Source organism: Heliangelus exortis, chromosome 9 (assembly GCF_036169615.1).
Source record: "Heliangelus exortis chromosome 9, bHelExo1.hap1, whole genome shotgun sequence".
Lineage (NCBI taxonomy): Eukaryota > Metazoa > Chordata > Aves > Apodiformes > Trochilidae > Heliangelus > Heliangelus exortis.
Window position 1 is genome coordinate 8,755,504 of NC_092430.1, and position 17,158 is coordinate 8,772,661.

Sequence of the window (17,158 nt, forward strand, 5' to 3'; positions counted from 1 at the left end):
GGGCTGTAAGCTTACAGACACCTTGTTTTGTAGCTATTCTCCTTTGTGGTTTAAAGCTTTATGAAGGGTACTTCGATTACCATTTAGAGCTCTTTTCCCTCCCACCTTTTTCCCCTTTGTAATCCCTCTTTGCTGCTGCTTGCAAGTGTGTCAGTGGGGTGAAAGTGGGAAGCTCCCACACCTAACCAGCAGTGGCTGAACTGCAGCCATCCTGCTCTTCCCACACAGCGTTATGGCTGTTGTCAGAGATCCTGAACGTCAGCCATGTTGTAATTTCAGGACTGCTTCTTGTGTTGCACTGGGTTTTTCCGGTGATGACAATGCCAGTTTGTGCTGCTTCGTTCTCTCTTGCTTGTGTCTTGTATTATTTTACTTAAATTCAGACTTGTCTGTTTTTCAGATTAGAGACTTGTGGCTGTGTTAATTGTAGTATCTGGTGGATTGAGGCTATCATTCTGAGATTTTTCAGGAATTACTGAAACACAAATGACACAGCTGTTCCATTCAGTTCTTAAATGGAAGAGTATTGACATCTACTGACATTGCATTCAATTACAGCTTCTACACTTGGGAGGTCTGCTCCACATATGGCAGGCATTTTTTCAGAAACATTCTACTGGCAATAAACATGTTGTTCCAGATTTATTAGCCATAAAAAAAGCCAAGAAATGCAAACACAGAATGGCAAACAGTGTGCTTAATGTCAATTTTATCCTCTCTGCAAGCATATTTTATGCATTCTGTGATAAGTGTTAGCTCTTTCCTAGGGAGCAATTTCATGTCCAACTCATCAATGTGATGCTTGCTGAGTAACTGACTTGGTATACCACGGTTTTCCTTTATTAGCTATGTACATGCTGCAGCTTGGGAGGATCTGTTTTATAGCAGCATTCTTCTCATTCGGTGCTCTGCCTGCTTTCTGCTGTCCTTGCAGGTGGAATTCAACAGGGTGCTGCTGGATGGGCATGTCTGCTCACTGCTCCTGGAACAGTGCCTTGGGGAATGCAGTGGAGGAGGGGATCAACACAACCAGGGCACAAGTGGCTTTGTTAGGTCCTGGGCCCTATCAGTATAGCTGGGAGTTGAGTAATGTGGCCCCACAGGCAGACTTACTCTGAATTGTTGAGGTTTTAATCTTCTGCAAGGTTGTCTTTTAAATCAAACCTTCTAGTGGCTGAACACAACTGAAATACTGATGAACAGTGAGGCTAAGTGGAGAGTGGTTTCTCAGGCTGCTGTTTCACATGCTTTTAATGCTGCCATAAGCCACACTGCTGTTAAAACAATGTAGTGTAAAACTGTAAAGCAGTTAAAACAACTGCTTCTGTCCTTTCCTTTATAGAGGGCATTCAATTTATTTGATATATCCAGCCTTCTGGTTCTTCTAGTTGTGTCTGCTGTCAATAATCAGTGTGCGTTGGTGCTTGCTCACACTGCAAGAGGAGCACTACAAATGTTGCTGTAACTCACTGTATTAAACAGAAAGGAGAAACCAGTTTTGTTTCTGTTGGAAAAGTGTTTGCAACTTTCCACCTCAGAGACAGGAAATGAGTCAGTGCCTTTGTTCTGTTTTGACTCTGCCTGCCTGTGGCTTTCTCTTGTGAACTGCTTTTGCTTTATTATCTCCTGTGAGAGGAAGGAAGAGAGCTTTCCTGTAGTGAAGAAACCAGACGAAGATTGCCATTGTGTGAGGTGCTAAAACTTCCCTGGGCTTTATTTTAGTGCAATGTCTTGGAGTCCTTTTTCAGGGTCTTAGGGGACCCATGATGCCTTAACTCAGTAAACACTGTGGTACTTTGATGCTGTATCACATCCTTACTGCTTCTTGCCTATGCAACTTGTTTTTGCACTCATAACTGTGGTCAGCCTTAGAGAATTGTATTGCCTGCAGTTGAGAGGATTTGTGTTTTTAGTAGAGTCATCAGTTTGATCCTAGTCTTTCTTCTTCTGCCTTGAGGGTTCTGTCAGCTCCGCTCTTTCCACCTGAGCTTGTGTAAGAACAGCTGTGCTGAATGGGGCAAGGGCTGCTGTAATTCTATAGCCTGCTTCTAACAGCAGCCAAAGGAGGACACCTTGTCTAGAGAATAAAAAACTGTGTAAAAATACAAAGGTGAAGAAACATCACATAAATATTCAGCCTCCAGACATTTGCAGCTCAGTGCATTTCCTGAACTGGGTGTCACCTTTGCATTTATTAAATCTCAATGTATTTTATCTTGCTTTAGTTTGTCCAGTCTCCATCTGAAGTTAAGCATCCTTAAAACACCAGTGGTAAGGAAATCTGCATCTCTGTGACAAAGATGTCAGCCACTGAACTTCTTGGCTGGTGCTAGGAACCAGTGGAGTTCTGTTTAAATCCTGTTTCAGGAGCAGAGGGAGAAATTGTACAGGCAAACTTCATGGCTTTCTTATACACCCTGCAGCTTGTGCTGCCTGGTATGAAATCAGTATCTATCTGAGGAGCCTAACTAGATTATGTGGACAACACTTTTTTTTTTCTCAAGATATCTGGTATTAGAGAAACTGTTGCAGCTGTGCTTTATTTCCATTTATTCAGAGCCTCTTTTCATAAGACACAATATGGCACCATAAGGCACAGTTCTTGAGGCATCCAGGGGTCTTTATAGTTTAGATGTCAAGGCTTGTTACCATTACTTCCTCCAGCAAGTTGCAGAGACTGGAGCTCATTTTCAAGGTGTGTTTTTCCCATTTCATTTGTTCATTCTGTCTTACTCCTCTAGGTCCCCACCTTATCCTTTGAGGTGGTTGTTTTCTTGAAGCCAGGCAGAGAGGGATACTAAAGGACTGATGCTTGTGATAAGTTTCACAGCCAAGGATTCCATTTGTCAGGTGCTTTTTAGGTTCTTGAACTTGACTGTAGAGACTGGGTGTATGTAGGCAAGGAACTCTCCTGACAAATTGTGGTTTTCTACTGCCATGAGATCCTTGAATGGGGAAATTAGCTGATAAAAGTCCTCCTATGTTTTCTGCAGTAACACTTGGTGAAGCAGTATTTATCTCCTGTAGATTTGGAAACCCCACCCCAGCCCTTAATTTAACTGTAAGGTGCTATAAGCTATCTTGAAGGTCTGGGGAAGTGTGTGTGGGCGTTGTTTTTCTGTTGTGCTTTTATTTTATCTTTAACCAAACACCCTGCATCTATCCAAACCCTCAAGATGTGCTTCAAGATGCTCTGCTTGAGGATACAGCTGTAACTTTTTGTCTTCTGTCTTGATGCTTGGTTGCCACCTGTAGAGAATCATTTCTTGAAAAACTGAGGATAGTTTTTATTCTGTAGCTTTGGAGGTTCTTCATGCTGTTCTATCTATATACATCCTGGGAGCCTTCTTTTCTCACTGCTACTCCTGTGGGAGTTTTCTGCTGGGGATCACCAGAACTGAACAGTAGTGAATCTTTCTTCTCCCTTATTAATCTTGTCAGCAGTAATTACGAGTGTATCTGCAGTGCAGCACTGTTACACTGGATTCCACTGTTGAAAGCAATCTGATATTTGTAAGTGTGAAGTATACATGTACTGTGGGGATGTTCTGTGAACAATGCATCCTTGTTTGGCAATTGCTGTTGGGTAAGTATCTGGGTTTTGTGTGTTTTTTCTGTGTAGTGTTTGTTTCAGAATTGTTTGCTTGTTCTGTCTGGTCTTGTGCTTCTTGATAAGAGTTTTTACTTAAGACTCTTTCTTCAGTCTTTGTTCCTTTTTCCTTTTGTCCGAGTTAATTTCACTGGGGCTTAAGATGGCAAGATTAGTTCACAGGGACACCAGGAGAGGGAAACCTACCTGGTTCTTTCAATTTCTATTATTTATTCAAACACTTTGTGTTTTTTGTCTTTCCAGGCAGAGGCCGAGGAGAAAGCGGTTTCTACCAAAGAAGTTTTGATGAAGTGGAGGGTGGATTTGGGCGAGGAGGGGGCAGGGAAATGCACAGATCTCAGAGTTGGGAGGAAAGGTAACAGAACTCTAGCCCTTCAAGCTTTTTTTGCATACATCTGCCTAGCTTCTGTTTGTATCTTTTGACTTCATAAAAACACTCGGAAAGGTGTTGAGGTGTATCTGCCAGTGGAGTGTTTGAATTTCTAGGATGGAGCGAACAGTAATGTTTCTAGAAGCTCTGGAGCAAGTGAGGGTATTTTCACAAAGAATTTTTCATCTGAGTTCCTTGGGAGAAGGAACTTCTTTAAGAGAATGTAACAGGCACAGTTGCAGTGGAAACGATGGGTGAAAAATATAGATTGCTACAAGTTTCACTTCAGTTTTGGTCTCTGTATTATTGACAGTACTTAAGGTCACGTTTCAAAACATACCAAGCTGCCAAAGGCTGCCTGTGTATCAGTGTTCCTGAAAACTTTGGTTGTCATGTGGATACTGTCCATCAAGCTCTGATTTTAAAAAAGCCCCCTCCCAAGTAAAACAATCAAAACAACACCATACCTAAAAAGAGTGGAGTAGTTCCAAAACCTTATTTGAAACTTCTGTTCTGCCTTTCTAGGGGAGACAGACGCTTTGAAAAACCAGGGCGAAAAGATCCAGGTATGGTTTTGTTACCACACGGGCAGAAAATGGGAGGGAGGAGCAGGGTGTGTTTTGGGGAAGGGACCTCTGTTTACATAAAGCTTTCTTATTACTCCGAGAATATCATTGATACAAGATTCGTGGTACTGTGCCACGTTACCTAAATGTGTTCCCAAAGTGTTGATTTTATTCTTTTATGTTGTATTTCCTATTAGACATTTTAAATGTTTTAGATAAGAAAAACCTGCAGTAAACAGGTTGTGTTTGTTCAGTTGAGATGTGATTGTGTAGAGCTGGAACTGGATTCTGGAACTGGATTCTGCCTGAGCTTTCAGCTGGTATAAAGTGTCTCTTATTTGTATCAACTCCTCCTAGTGAGGAGGACTTACGAATTCATATTCTGTGGAGCATTTCACAGAGAGGACCCTCTCATGGTGTCCTGCTTCATAGTAAAGGATGCTGTGCTCATTTTCAAATCATGAAGTTTTGTGCAGCAGCTGATTGCTCCTCTGAAGTCTCTTGTCCTATTTCTCTTCTAGTGTGATCTTACTTGGCTAAGAGCTCTGTAGCACAGTATGATAGAAGTAAGAGACCTGCAATATTTCTCAAGTTTAAATATAAAAAATTGTTTTAATAACAGCAATTTATATTTGGATATCTCTGTGTTAGAGATGAATGTCCCTACAGGTGGGAGGACCACTGCTCTCCTTTTTACCTTCAGAAAGAAAGAAAGTGGGGAGTACAAAAGTATTAAGAGACAGTGTTAATCTGACTTGAGCCCTGATTAAGGGTTACTGTTGAGTAAAGACTTTGCAGTGACACAGTATTTTGAGTGTGAGATGGGGATACAGGTGTGCCAAAAGAAGGAACAGCAAGCACTAGGGTGCCACAGAAAACAGTGGAAGCAGAAAGACTGAGGAGGGAATCAATCTTCAGTTTCTGATTCAAGGTCAGCTTGTGTTAGCAGATAGACATGGTGGTTTCTGTTACCCTGGATTTCATTCTCTAGCCGTATTGTGCTTCAGTTTTTTGTTGCTCTTTCATAGGGCCCTGGATTAGCCTCAAATTACATAATTTACTGAGTTGCCAGCTTTTTCATATTCTTTGTTCTGCGTGATCACATGACAGAATTAAGAGATCAAATATTAAACTCTTCTGGGCATTCATAATGGATGACAGTGCAAGAACCCTTCAGTTAAAACTCATGAGATTGAAAAAAAGGCCCTCAACGAAGAATTATTTCTCCAATATGATCAATGTACTATTCTTAAAAATTGGCTGCTTTTTCAGAGCTCGCAACAGTTTGCAACGGGTTCTCATAATGAACAATATCCGTTCCTGCTCTCAGTATGCAAATGGCAGGTGCACCAAGTCCTCGGGAGTTTCTCTAGCAAGTTGTCACAGTCCTGACACTTAACTGAGAGCCCAGATAGCTTCTGGAAGGCTGAGGCTGTTAGCAAAGAAAGTGAGCAGGTTGCTTTCTTGATCATGGCTGTCTTTTAGAGCTGCACAAAAGCAGTTTAATTTTCTGTGCAGTCTCTTGATCAGTAAAAGCGTAGTAGCTGAGGGGATTTTATTAGTTACCAGCAATTACACACTGGTAGCAAGTAATTGTAATGTTAATACAAGATGTTTAGTAAGTCATTTGTGGAACCTGCTTGGGTTCTGTTGAATGTGTATTTTTTTTATCAGTTGAATATAAAAAAGGTGTGACTGTAAAAAGGATATTGACTTCCGTTGATTTGAGCTTTCTTCCCTGCCTCAGTAGCAACAGTCACATGCGAAGAAGGTTCATCACTATCCTGCTCTCCTCCTGTTGGTTGAAAGTGTAGAGTGCAATTTTGTATCATCAGAGCCTCTAAGAAACCTTTCTAGGCTTGTTGTCTGATTTGGGCATGGCATATTTCCAGTACTTGGTGAAACGTGTCTGGTTCACCAATCCTCCGGAGCTGTAAAAGCAATAGGGATGTTTTGTCTAACCTTAATTCTGCAGCTGTTTTGAAATAACTGCACAGTTGTGCCTGTCTGTCTAATTTGCTTCTGTAGTAGTCTTCAGCTTTGCATTCCAAAATATATTTGAAGATTGTATTTAGTGTATACGAAACATTTTTCCTCTATACTTGCTGCTGTACCCCCTTTTAAACTAAGTCTGTAAATGGAAAATTATTTTTAAAATAGGACAACCTTTAAGTTTCAAGTCATTTGGAAGCCAAATGAAGCAGCCCACACTTTGATAATATTAAAAATAGCTTTTTATAGCTTTGGCTCTAAATGGTGAGATTAGAGTAGCATCCCATTGGGATTATACATCTGAATTTTAGAACAATTGGTTTGTCTGAGACTGGAGTATGTGAAATATGGGAAAAATGATACCTTGCACAGAATATGGATCTCTTTTTCTTGGTGGTTATTTCAGACTTGACACAGGAATCTGTTCTATTTCTCTTGCACTGATTCTTGTAGGACTCTTCTCAAGGTAGTATGTTGGTAGAGAACAGGGAAATGATGCTTGTGGAAATACTTAAGAGGATAGATAAAGGATCTCTGGACTGCAGGTGAGTCAACAGCTTTGAGGAGCAGGGTTGAAGGCCACGTTCATAGTGTGTGGCTCTGCAAACTCCACGTACTCCAAGTATTCATGAGTGCTTGTACATTACATAAAAATTAAAAGAGATTTTGAGGGTATTTGTAATAAAGCCAAAAATGTCTGAGGTCTGGATTGTGGGGAGGGGATACCTAAATAGTTTTGGAAATTGAGCTGAACTGCAGTGAAAACATGAGCCTTCTGCCTCATTCCCCGTCCCTGTGGGAAGTGCTTCCATGAGGCTACTTCCCATTTCCCCAGACTCTAAGGCAAAGTAGCTTCTTTTTCTTAACCTCCTTTGGGATGTGGACACACTTAATTGAAGGGTTTTGGGGCTTGAGAAGAAATCAGTTGAACAGCATCTTGGAGCGCTTCTGATGTTTTTTCCTGTTGCTACCAACCTCACTGAAGCTAGGAGGCACACTTGGTGTGCGATGCTGTTGTCCAGGAAAGTTGGTATCTGTTCTCTGGGTTTCTGGGAAAAGCCTTTCACTTTTGAAAAAGAACTTTATTTTGGTACCTCACTATTCAAGTATGAACACATAATCAACACTGCTTTTGTAGAGAGCTTGGAAATAATTATCCGTAATTCTGTTTATCCTTTAGCTTCCTAAATTATTTAGGAGCTTCAGAACAATGTCTGGATTGCAGTAAGTTTATGAGGCACGTAAATACAAAAGTCTCATGTATAGCTTGTTTTAATTTTTTATTTTAAAATTGATTCAAGTGTCTCTGTAAATATTTATGTGCAGTGTGTACAGGCAAATATTGATGTTAAAAAGCATAAAATATAAATGGATGCAGTTCTACTTCTGGTATATATAATGCACCCTTCTAGGTCAGACCTACTTGGGACAAGCAGCGCAAAGAGGAGAACATGTTGAGTGTATCGTCCTGTAAAAATAGTACATTAATTCATTTAGTATAGTCTCTCTTCCACTACTAAATAATTTATTCAGTGTTTCCAAAAATGAAAAATTTTCCACTGCAGCATTTTTTACATACATCAAGATTTTTTGATAGTGTCTCCGTAGACCTCTCTTGAGCCGAGATGTTCTCCTCTTGCTTGGCAGAAGGCAGAGCTACAGTTAGTATTTACAGTTTTGCCTAATAAGAACAGCCAAAGTGTTTTTCACTGCCATGAGAGATTGGCAGTACTTTCTAAGTGAATTCAGCCATCTGAAAACTGGTAACCCCCTGTATCCCAAAGGAGTTAGGAGAACAGAAAAATCTAGGATTGTGGATGAACAGAGTTGCTTATCCCAGAAATAATACATTTAGTGAACATCTCCATATTGGTTTTGACTGAGACTTTTCTTTTTTGTAGTTGTGCAAGCTGGTTAATTATGATTTTTGTCAGCTTTAGGAGTTTTGAAGGCCTTTCCATGCAGGGTCAGTGCAGCTTTAATCATAGTCTGGTGAATTCAGCAGGCAGCTTTTCTAATTTCCCAGAATTAGTGCTGTGATTCTTGTACCTGCCTTTGTCCTGGGTGGTTAATCCAGTTTCTCCTCAGCTTACAGTGGGCACACTGGTTCTCTTTCCTCTGCGTATCGTGTTGTAATCAAAAGGATGGGAGTACAAGAGAAAGATCACTAGAAGGTGGCAAGGCAGGCAAGGGAGGAAGGTTGTAAATGGAACCTGAAAGTTTTATGTCATAACAATTAAAAAAGCACACAGTTCAAAGTCTGTTCTCTCTATTCTGTGGGGCCAGTCTCGGAGAGCTGGAAGCTGTCGGCGTGCTGTCCATTGATGCGGATCTCCTTGTCAGTCCTTTTTGGACTCTTTGAGTCAGCTGCAGCTGGGAACTCAGGAATAGTCTTGTCAAAATTCTCCATCTTGATCTGGTATTCGCCTTTGGCGTTGCGGGCTAGCACGGAGGCAAAGCGGTGGTACAGCATGATCTCTGAGGGGAGGTAGGATGTTCTCCTTTGACACATTTCTCCAGTGCCCTCCTGCACAGCCGATAAAAAGACAACCAGCTCAAAATGGTGAACAGCTTCCCGCTGGAGGAGGGCAGCCAGGGGGCTGGATGGAGTGATTGAGTGCGAGTAGGTCAGCGGGAAGATGAAGAAAGGACACTCGTCTGAGGTCACACTGTCTAGGTGGAAGTCAACGGTAGTTTGGTGCAGCTGCCCGTTCTCTTGCTCTTGGTAGAGGATAGCAGAGATCTGGACACTGGTCAGCGGGCTGGGGCGTGTGTTGGCCACCTGGAAGGTGAGGTAGGGCTTTCCCTCGGCGTGCGTCACAACAGCAGAGCGGGTGAAGCGGATGGAGAAGGCCCGGTTCTTGGGGCGGGCGATCTTTGCCACAAAAGCACCTGTGTCAGGCAAGAGAACAAGCTGAACACCAGAACCTGGAGCCTCTTAGCTCTGGGGAACAGTCAGAGGAGCAGAAGCAAATGCTGGGGAGGAATGGGCTTTCTAGCCTTTGAAGACTGCAGGGCTGGTATGACACTGCCCCATTTTTTGTTTAAAAAGTATAGCATTCCCTAAAATGCTTCTTTTCTAAACTATTTTAACTTGCTGACATTTGGAGAGTGAACAACTGTAGCTGTAGGAAGGAGAGCTGCTAGCTTGCCCTGGTTTACTGTAATTATTACAATCATAGGATAGTTTTGGTTGGAAGGGACCTTAAAACTCATCCAGTTCCAACCCCCCTGCATGGGCAGGGACAACTCCCACCAGCCCAGGTTGCTCCAAGCCCCATCCAACCTGACCTGAGACACTGCCAGGGATGGGGCAGCCACAATTCCCTGGGCAACATGGGCCAGGGGCTCACCACCCTCACAGGGAAAGAATTTTTTCTAATGTCCAGCCTGTTAGTTGGACCTGATGTTGGGGAAGCTCTTTCTTAATACATAGTGGACTTACCTGTGCATCTCTAAAGTCTATTGAAATACTCTAAATGAGAAATTTTCAAAATAACTTTAAATACCTTGAAATAGCTGTGACATTGTCAAAATTTTCATTGTGTTTGGTACTGAGGAGTACTTAATCACAAAGACAAGCAAAAATACTTCAGCTAGACTAAAAAAGTAAACTTTAAAACTGTTAATCAAAAAGTTGACTTTAAATATTGCAATTCCATGGAAAAAACTTAGAGAGATAATGAAATAAGTGAGAGTGGTAAGTGGTGAGCTGCCACAAGTATCAACCAATGAATAGTGGAACCCTCAAGTCTAGATCTTGTTATTGCCTGATTTGTCTTTTGCCATAAAGGTCTCTATCTTTAGTTAATGAAAGATGTCCAACTTGGCTGCTACATTGCTGGAATCTCGTAAACCTTTTAGTGACCAATTTAGTTGTTCTTTCAGGTATTGATGTGATCGCTCTTTATTTCTAGCTCCATTTCTTAAATCTGATTGTTCCATCTATTCTATCTAAAGATGAAACATGAAGGGTTACCTGTGATGAAGGCTTCCAGCATGAGTCCCAGAACCATCTGTATCGCGAGCAGGGCGATGGCACTGGGACAGTCCCCGCTGGGGAACATGGTGCCATACCCGATGGTCAGTTGCGTCTCCAGTGAGAAGGAGAAAGCAGCTGTGAAACTGGTGATGTACTTGACACAAATAGTGTGGTTGTCGGGTGGAGCATCATGGTCCAACTCCAGGTCCCCATTCATCTCAGCCAGCAAATACCAAAGCACTGCAAAGACCAGCCAGTGAATGACAAAAGAAGCAGAGAAGACCAGCATCATCCATCTCCAGCGCATGTCCATTAGTATTCCCCATACATCTCGGAGGTAGGCCAGACCTTTTCTTTGGGCACCATCCAGCTGGAATGTGCTGTGTCCATCCTTAGTGACCATCCTCATGTATCTTTGGGTCAGGAGGGGGGCACTGGCTTTGGTGTTATTGCTCTCTGTCGTATCTGTTCGCATCTCCTGGGAGAAAAAAGGGAAAAAATCCAGTAGAGTGCAGCATATTTGTGTTTTGCCTAATGTTCACAGTTTTTGACACATCAGCAGGGGTTGAAATACTGCAGCCAACAAAGGAGGGCTTATACATTGCAATCCAGAGAAGATTAAGTCAGGAGAGGAATTTACCACTGTTTGTGGTAATACTTTGCGAGAAAAGATTAGGTTTAAAAATCTGACTACTTCTCCAAGTTTCCCTGCTTAGTTGTTTAAATATAACTTTCATACTTCACCTTTCTAAGTTTACATTTGAGTTAGGTGCTGTGATTCTTTAGGAGTGAGTGGGATGAGGTTATGCTTACTGTATCTGAAAAGTAATTGAATTTTGTCCAATTATTTTGGGTTTTGTAACTTCATTTTATCAGACAACAATTTCCTGATGCTATGATGAATACTAGTAACAATAGTACCATGGAGATACTGGTTTTTACATTACTTTTCCCAACATTTTTATGCATTCTAGGGGACTGCTGAAGTTTCCCTGATAGCCCTCTCAGGTGTTCCTTGGTCAGGAACTGACTGCTGTCTGTACCCTCTCTGTTCAGGGCAGAGCTTTTGTGGGAGTCTGAGGCTGTTTGTGTAAGGATCAGGGAAAAACAGACCAGTGCTGAAAATCCACTGTTCTGCAGTTGGAAGTTTAGTCTGCCAAAGCAGTGTATTTATTTGTGATCAAATGAGAAAATAGGACAGCAGGTACGTGGGAACTAGGGGATGAAGGTGGAATTGCAGGTGCAGGAGGCAAAATGGATACTTGTAGGTATTTAGGTGTTGGGCTTCTCTCTTCTAAACCTTGAAATGTGCCAAACTTGGCACAGATTGTGAGTGTCTTTGGAAATATACTGGCCACTCAATATAGATACTGAATGCTTAAGGTCACCTGAGGCAGATTTAATAAGTAGGTGTTCATGCAAAATACAGACTTTTTATTGTGTGCAACCTACATGAAGAAGGTTGTGAGGAACCTTGTTCATGGAGCAATGAGTATTGTGAAGATACACATAGATTCTGCAAGTCTATAATTATACAATTGTGAAAACAGGCTAGAGGAATCAGATTTTTTTACCCCCCAAAAATACTGCCTTAGTTTTAAGTCGGAACACATCAGAGCTAAGGAACCTGAACTTGAGAATGAATTTGAAGGGTAAAAATTTTTCCTGTGATCTTAGATCCTGTAAGCCAGTGGTTTTCTTGACTAGTTACTTGGTACTGATGCCAGGTTTTAGTAATTACAAAAGTCTCTTCTACTTGTGCTTTCAGTGCATACAGAAGTATGAGAACTGACATCACAGTGAATATTTAGCTAGATTTTGATTTTCCTTTACTTCTCTAGCTTCTCAGAACCATCCAACTAGTTCTTACATCCCTGCTGTGTTCCACGGAGGATGTCAAGTAGATATAGGCCTGAGTAGAATTTGGTGTTTTCCCCTCTTTTATTTTCCAATTCACATCTCCTAAAATATTTCAAAAACACTTCCTGTGCCAAAGAATACAGTGGGCCTTCTGAGATTCTTCTGGTCAGTAGTACCAGGCTGCTTTTCTTGAGGAATTCTGGTCATAGTCCCTTTGATTTGTCCATGACTTTCCTCTGAGCTTGATCTTTGGTCTCCTATGGAACTTTCTAAATGGCAGTTTTCAGTCTTGCTGCACACTTGTGTAATTTACAATAACCTGAGTGCAATTTTAAATGCTTTAGGAACCAGATGATCAGTGCCTTGTCTGTAGAGCAGAGACCTAGTGCTGAGGTTTAGAACAATGCTTCTGGATGCCTGGGAGGGCCTGGAAGATGGACATCTCTCAATGGGAAGGATGATGGGGTCAGTGTTCTTAATAAACTGGACAACACCTTGGTTTTACCATCTTAAAATAAGCAGTACTGGCAAGAAGCACTCCCTTGTTTGAAGAGAGGAGAACACTTCCAGAGCAGAATGCCTCTGGGTGTAAACCTCGTGTGTTCCTGAAAAAACAACAACCTAGTGTGCTTGTGTGAATTCCATGGTGCTTTGAGAGCAGCAGCATCTGCCTCATAGCCTCAAAGTAGCTTGGGTTTGCAAAACAAACATACACTGTGAGAATGAAGCTGATATGGTGTGACTGGTGACAGAAGCCTTTCCTACAGTGTCATATAAACTACGTTTTTCTTTTTGCCTTAATGTGTCACATTTTTCAGGCTATACTTCAGGCCCACGTGGCGTGCTGGAGCAGTGCAGATTTAGAGCAGAATGCTAACAGCATTGCAGGGTCTCGGTTTTGTTGATTAAGGAGCTTTCTAGGGTGGTGATTAATCACTTAACGTTGACTTAAAGCTCTGAAAAAAATTGGTTAGTGTTCACCAGCAGGTGGTTTTGGATCTTTTCTGTGGGAGAGCATCCATTACTGAGAGATCTCAAAGGTACCTGACGAAGAGAACCTCCATTAGCCCCCAGCAGCAGATGTTGCAGCAGTCCTGTGTCTCGGATTCTGGGACACCCAGCAGGGCAGTTTGCTTGCTGAGGTTTGCCATGTTACTGCTCTGGTATCACTTGATGCAGGCCTATGATTTTTCTTGTCTAGGACTCTTTAAAATATTAGGTATCATAATTTGATGGCAGGGATGGTTGTGTGTAAGCTCGAGTTCCAAAACTGTTCTTTTGCAGAAGCACTTGGTGGCTTTAAGAGCCACACGTCTCAACTTGTTGGGGTGGGAATAATGGGTAAAAATTGCCAATGGGCTCTGAGAGCAGTGCAGCTGATTTAGAGTAAGAGGTGAAAAAACAGCTTTGAGAAATTGATTACTTGGCCTGGAGGATTAGTCCTCTGTGTTTTCAAAGCAGAATCAACTTGAGTAGATGTGACTTTGAATTTTAAAATAATTTTTGTCTTTGTCTACTCCTTGCCCATTGTCATAGAATACATAAGTATCTTCTTGTTAGTGATAAATTAAAGCAGGTGCAAAGTACAGTTGGGACCATCTGATCTGATCCCCTGTCCAGCATTGTCTGTAATGTCCTTACATTAATCCTGGTTTCAAACAGTCAGGTGTTTTAGGAAAGGCACTCAACCTTGACATGAAAAGAGAAAATGTGCATCGTTTAGAGAATACTTGTCTCCACTGCTAAATACGTATTGTATTTCTAATCCAGATTTGTCTAGGGTCAGCTCTTAACTTTTTGTGTTATGCTGCTTGTCTGGTTTTACTGTTCCTGGTTCCTGACTTGTTGAAAATCTTGTAGCTTTGGGTGTTCCTTCCCCCCTGTCTCTCAACTGATAGCCTTTGACTGGAAGGACAGGAACGGTCAGAAATTACTTCACTAAACCTCTTTTGGAATGTTGACCAGTCTTTTATCATTCTTACAGTGTGTCTAATCCTTGTTGTTTGCAGTCTGCTGAAAGTGAAATGGTTATCACCAAGGCCAGGGTGCACATCAGTTCCTTTTTTTAAATATCTCTTTGCTGTCATTGTCCCTCTATCTGTCTGCTCTGTCCTATGCACTCCTATAGAACAAATCAAAGTAGGGTGAGTACCTTTTAAAATCAGTTTCCCTTTCCATAGCAGATGGACAGATTCTGAACTGACCTGGCTTGCTAATGATTTATGTGCCATAAAACTTTGCCCTACAGCTCTAGGATATCACTTGCGTTTCTGAAATTCCTGATCCAGCATACTGATCTCCCAGGCTTTGCTTTCTTGATTGGCATCTTCTTCCTGGTATTGCAACAGCTCTTTGTTACATTGCTGCTCTGTGCCACCATGCTGCTTTCCAGTTCTTCCCTCTTGCTTAGCCTTTCCCTTAACAGCAGATGCTGAGCTGTTAAGACTCTGGTAGGATGGCAGGGGACTCATTTGCAGCAGTGTCTGTGTTTTCTATTTGTTTGCCTTCACTGAAGGCATTTGATGTCCCCCTTCCCAGCCTGGGACCAGGAGGGGCCTGGATGCCCTGGAGTGGGGCTGTGCTCATGGGTGGGGGGGATGTCTGCAGTGCTGCCCCACCTGCCCAGCTGCTGCTCTGCACACAGTCTGTTCTAATTGGCCTCGGAAGGGATTTGTGATGGTTTAAAGTGCACTGCCTCATGGTGACAGCGGAGTCCAGGGGACCTGCTGTTTGCTGGGAGTAGCTGCAAGAACTGTTTGTACAGCTGTAACGTGGTTTGAAGATATATGAGAGCCTCAGGGGTGCTGGCGTGCCCCCTGGGGGTGTGTACGTCCCCTCCTTACTTGTCCCCAGTTCACAGAATCCTGGACTAATTTCAAATTTAAACATCACCTCTGTTTTCTAAGCTGGCATTGTTCAGATACATTGCTGCCTCTACACTTTGCAGCAAGAACAAACCAAGTTTATAATTGTTTTTAAAAGCCACTTTCCTGAATGTTTGCTGCAGTATTATTATTTTTAGATTGAGTGGCAATCCTTGGTCTTGCATTAATGTTAGGAAGTGAAGGGGTTGTTCAGTATTGATGATATAAGTGGATCATATAACTTTCATTAGGAGACAAACTTAGAAATGCTGGAAGTAATTCAGTTAGAAAAATTGTTCTGGTTGAAAGCTGATGCTACAGCTGTTAGTAGAGTAGTTAAAATGTCAAACATGTTTTTCCTGTAGGTTTTGTAGCTATTGCTTCATTGAGAAGAATGGGAGTAGTTTGTTGCAAAACTGTTTTTTTCCAAGCAGTCTATAGCATTAAAGTAACAGTTTTCAGAGCTTGCTACCTATGTCAGTCTTGCAAACCTGGGAGCTTCAATTTGTTGATATATATATATATAGGATGTGGAAGCTTGTGTTTTTGTGACAGTTTACTCCAGGATGCACTTAAAAAAAACAAGCCAAACTAAAAATTTTGATAAAATGGGAAAGTATGTTTTTTCATAGCACAGAAGTCAAGGCTGCTGATATACTTGATTTTCTGGGGACATCTGTAGTGCTTCATTTTGTATATAGTATAGCAAAGCAGTCTGAAAATATTGTGAGAGTCCATATGAACCCTACATATTGATTATGAAGTACCATCTGATTAGACCAACTAGCCTGGTCACCTTTAGAGAAGCAGAGAAGTTTTATCACGACTTTGCTTAAGTGTTGTTTGAAGTTTTGAAACATGCTAGCATATATTAAATCCTTACAAAGAAATTGCAATGCAAAACTAAGTGTTGCTAGTGGAGTACATTTCAAATTAAGAGGTAGAATATTTGATGTAAGGCTTTAGTAATTGTAGTCTGCTGCCTTTCTTTTTTTTTTTAAGTTTTTGGGATGAGCAGTCCTGCCCTGTGTGACTCAGAGTTTCTGATGGTTTGTCTGGAATGACAAAGCTTTCTAGGGTGTCACAGTTGGTACCTGGTACCTGTGCATGGGTTCTGAGCAGCAGGGCTAGCTGGGTCAGAATGCATTGGTTGAAAATAATTCAAGGCACGAGGTAGGATTAGAAGTGGTAAAAACAGACTTGATGAGGTGAAGCTGATTTCTTTAAATTGTGGTGGTATGTAAATGCTGAGTTAGGATGAACGTAGCAGGAAGGTGAGGATGACTTCTTTGTAATGTTTGGCTGAACAGCAGCCTCGCTGCCTTAGCTATAAGCTTGCAAGTGCTCCCTGTTTGCAGAGCTTTTCCGGCACTATTTCTCCTGAAAACTTTTTGGAAAATTACTGCATGATGACCTTGGTCTTGCTCTGTATGATGTTAGGACTATGGTTATCTGAGAAAGCATTTTGATTTTGAAGGGAGGGAAAATCCGAAACCATTTTGTTTAGTTATACTTAATTTAGCAAGCTTTAGAAATAAAACCCTGTGCCCTGAGAAGAACTTTGGATTTGATTACAGAATGACAGAACAATTTCTAATCATAGAATAAGAGAAAAAATGAAGATTGTTTTGTGTACTCACCAGTCTTTGGAGGGCTTGTGTGCAGGAGAAGGGGGAATACTTGGTCCAGGAGAGGGACTGGGCTGGTCTTGTGTATTGGTCCCAGCACTGGCAAGAAATTTCCCACAAGTGGTTGGTAGAGATTTATTTTTTTTTTTTTTTTTTAAATATGTAAAAATGGGTTTGTATGTCTCATTCCTGTGTTTATAGTGCTGGGGAGGGGGGGTTGGTTTTCATCTGAAGCTGATTTGATTGGTCATTTTGCCTGCAGGGGGGCTGGTTAGCTCTGATCATG

At 41.7% G+C, this 17,158-nt stretch overlaps 2 protein-coding genes and 1 long non-coding RNA gene across 16 annotated transcripts in view; 1 reads left to right on the forward strand and 2 right to left on the reverse strand.

Annotated features, from left to right (window-relative positions):
- Window positions 1–17,158, forward strand: part of GIGYF2 (GRB10 interacting GYF protein 2) — a 75,409-nt gene that overhangs the window by 24,460 nt on the left and 33,791 nt on the right. For 13 of the 14 annotated variants that reach the window (XM_071751925.1, XM_071751929.1, XM_071751932.1 and 10 more), the window contains 2 exons: window positions 3,854–3,965; window positions 4,506–4,546. The exons of the other annotated variant lie outside the window; for it this stretch is intronic. In XM_071751925.1, coding sequence (XP_071608026.1) covers window positions 3,854–3,965; window positions 4,506–4,546 — 153 coding nt within the window. The remainder of the gene's footprint in view (window positions 1–3,853; window positions 3,966–4,505; window positions 4,547–17,158) is intronic. 14 annotated transcript variants of the gene reach the window in all.
- LOC139799717 (uncharacterized) overlaps window positions 1–17,158 on the reverse strand; it is a 328,047-nt gene that overhangs the window by 9,300 nt on the left and 301,589 nt on the right. The gene's annotated exons all lie outside the window — the stretch shown is intronic.
- KCNJ13 (potassium inwardly rectifying channel subfamily J member 13) lies at window positions 7,815–17,010 on the reverse strand. The gene is made up of 3 exons (XM_071751976.1): window positions 16,885–17,010; window positions 10,518–10,998; window positions 7,815–9,430 (listed from the first exon to the last, which is right to left on the reverse strand). Exons 2-3 carry the CDS (start codon window positions 10,993–10,995, stop codon window positions 8,808–8,810), a joined length of 1,101 nt encoding a protein of 366 aa, XP_071608077.1. The 5' UTR covers window positions 10,996–10,998; window positions 16,885–17,010; the 3' UTR covers window positions 7,815–8,807.

What these genes read in the sequence shown, in the direction of transcription:
- KCNJ13 (XM_071751976.1), bottom strand. Translation starts at nt 10,995, where the DNA reads ATGCGAACAGATACGACAGAGAGCAATAACACCAAAGCCAGTGCCCCC. An exon ending in GCTGGAAGCCTTCATCACAG is followed by an intron (nt 9,431 to 10,517) that starts GTAACCCTTCAT and finishes TGCCTGACACAG; the next exon opens with GTGCTTTTGTGGCAAAGATC.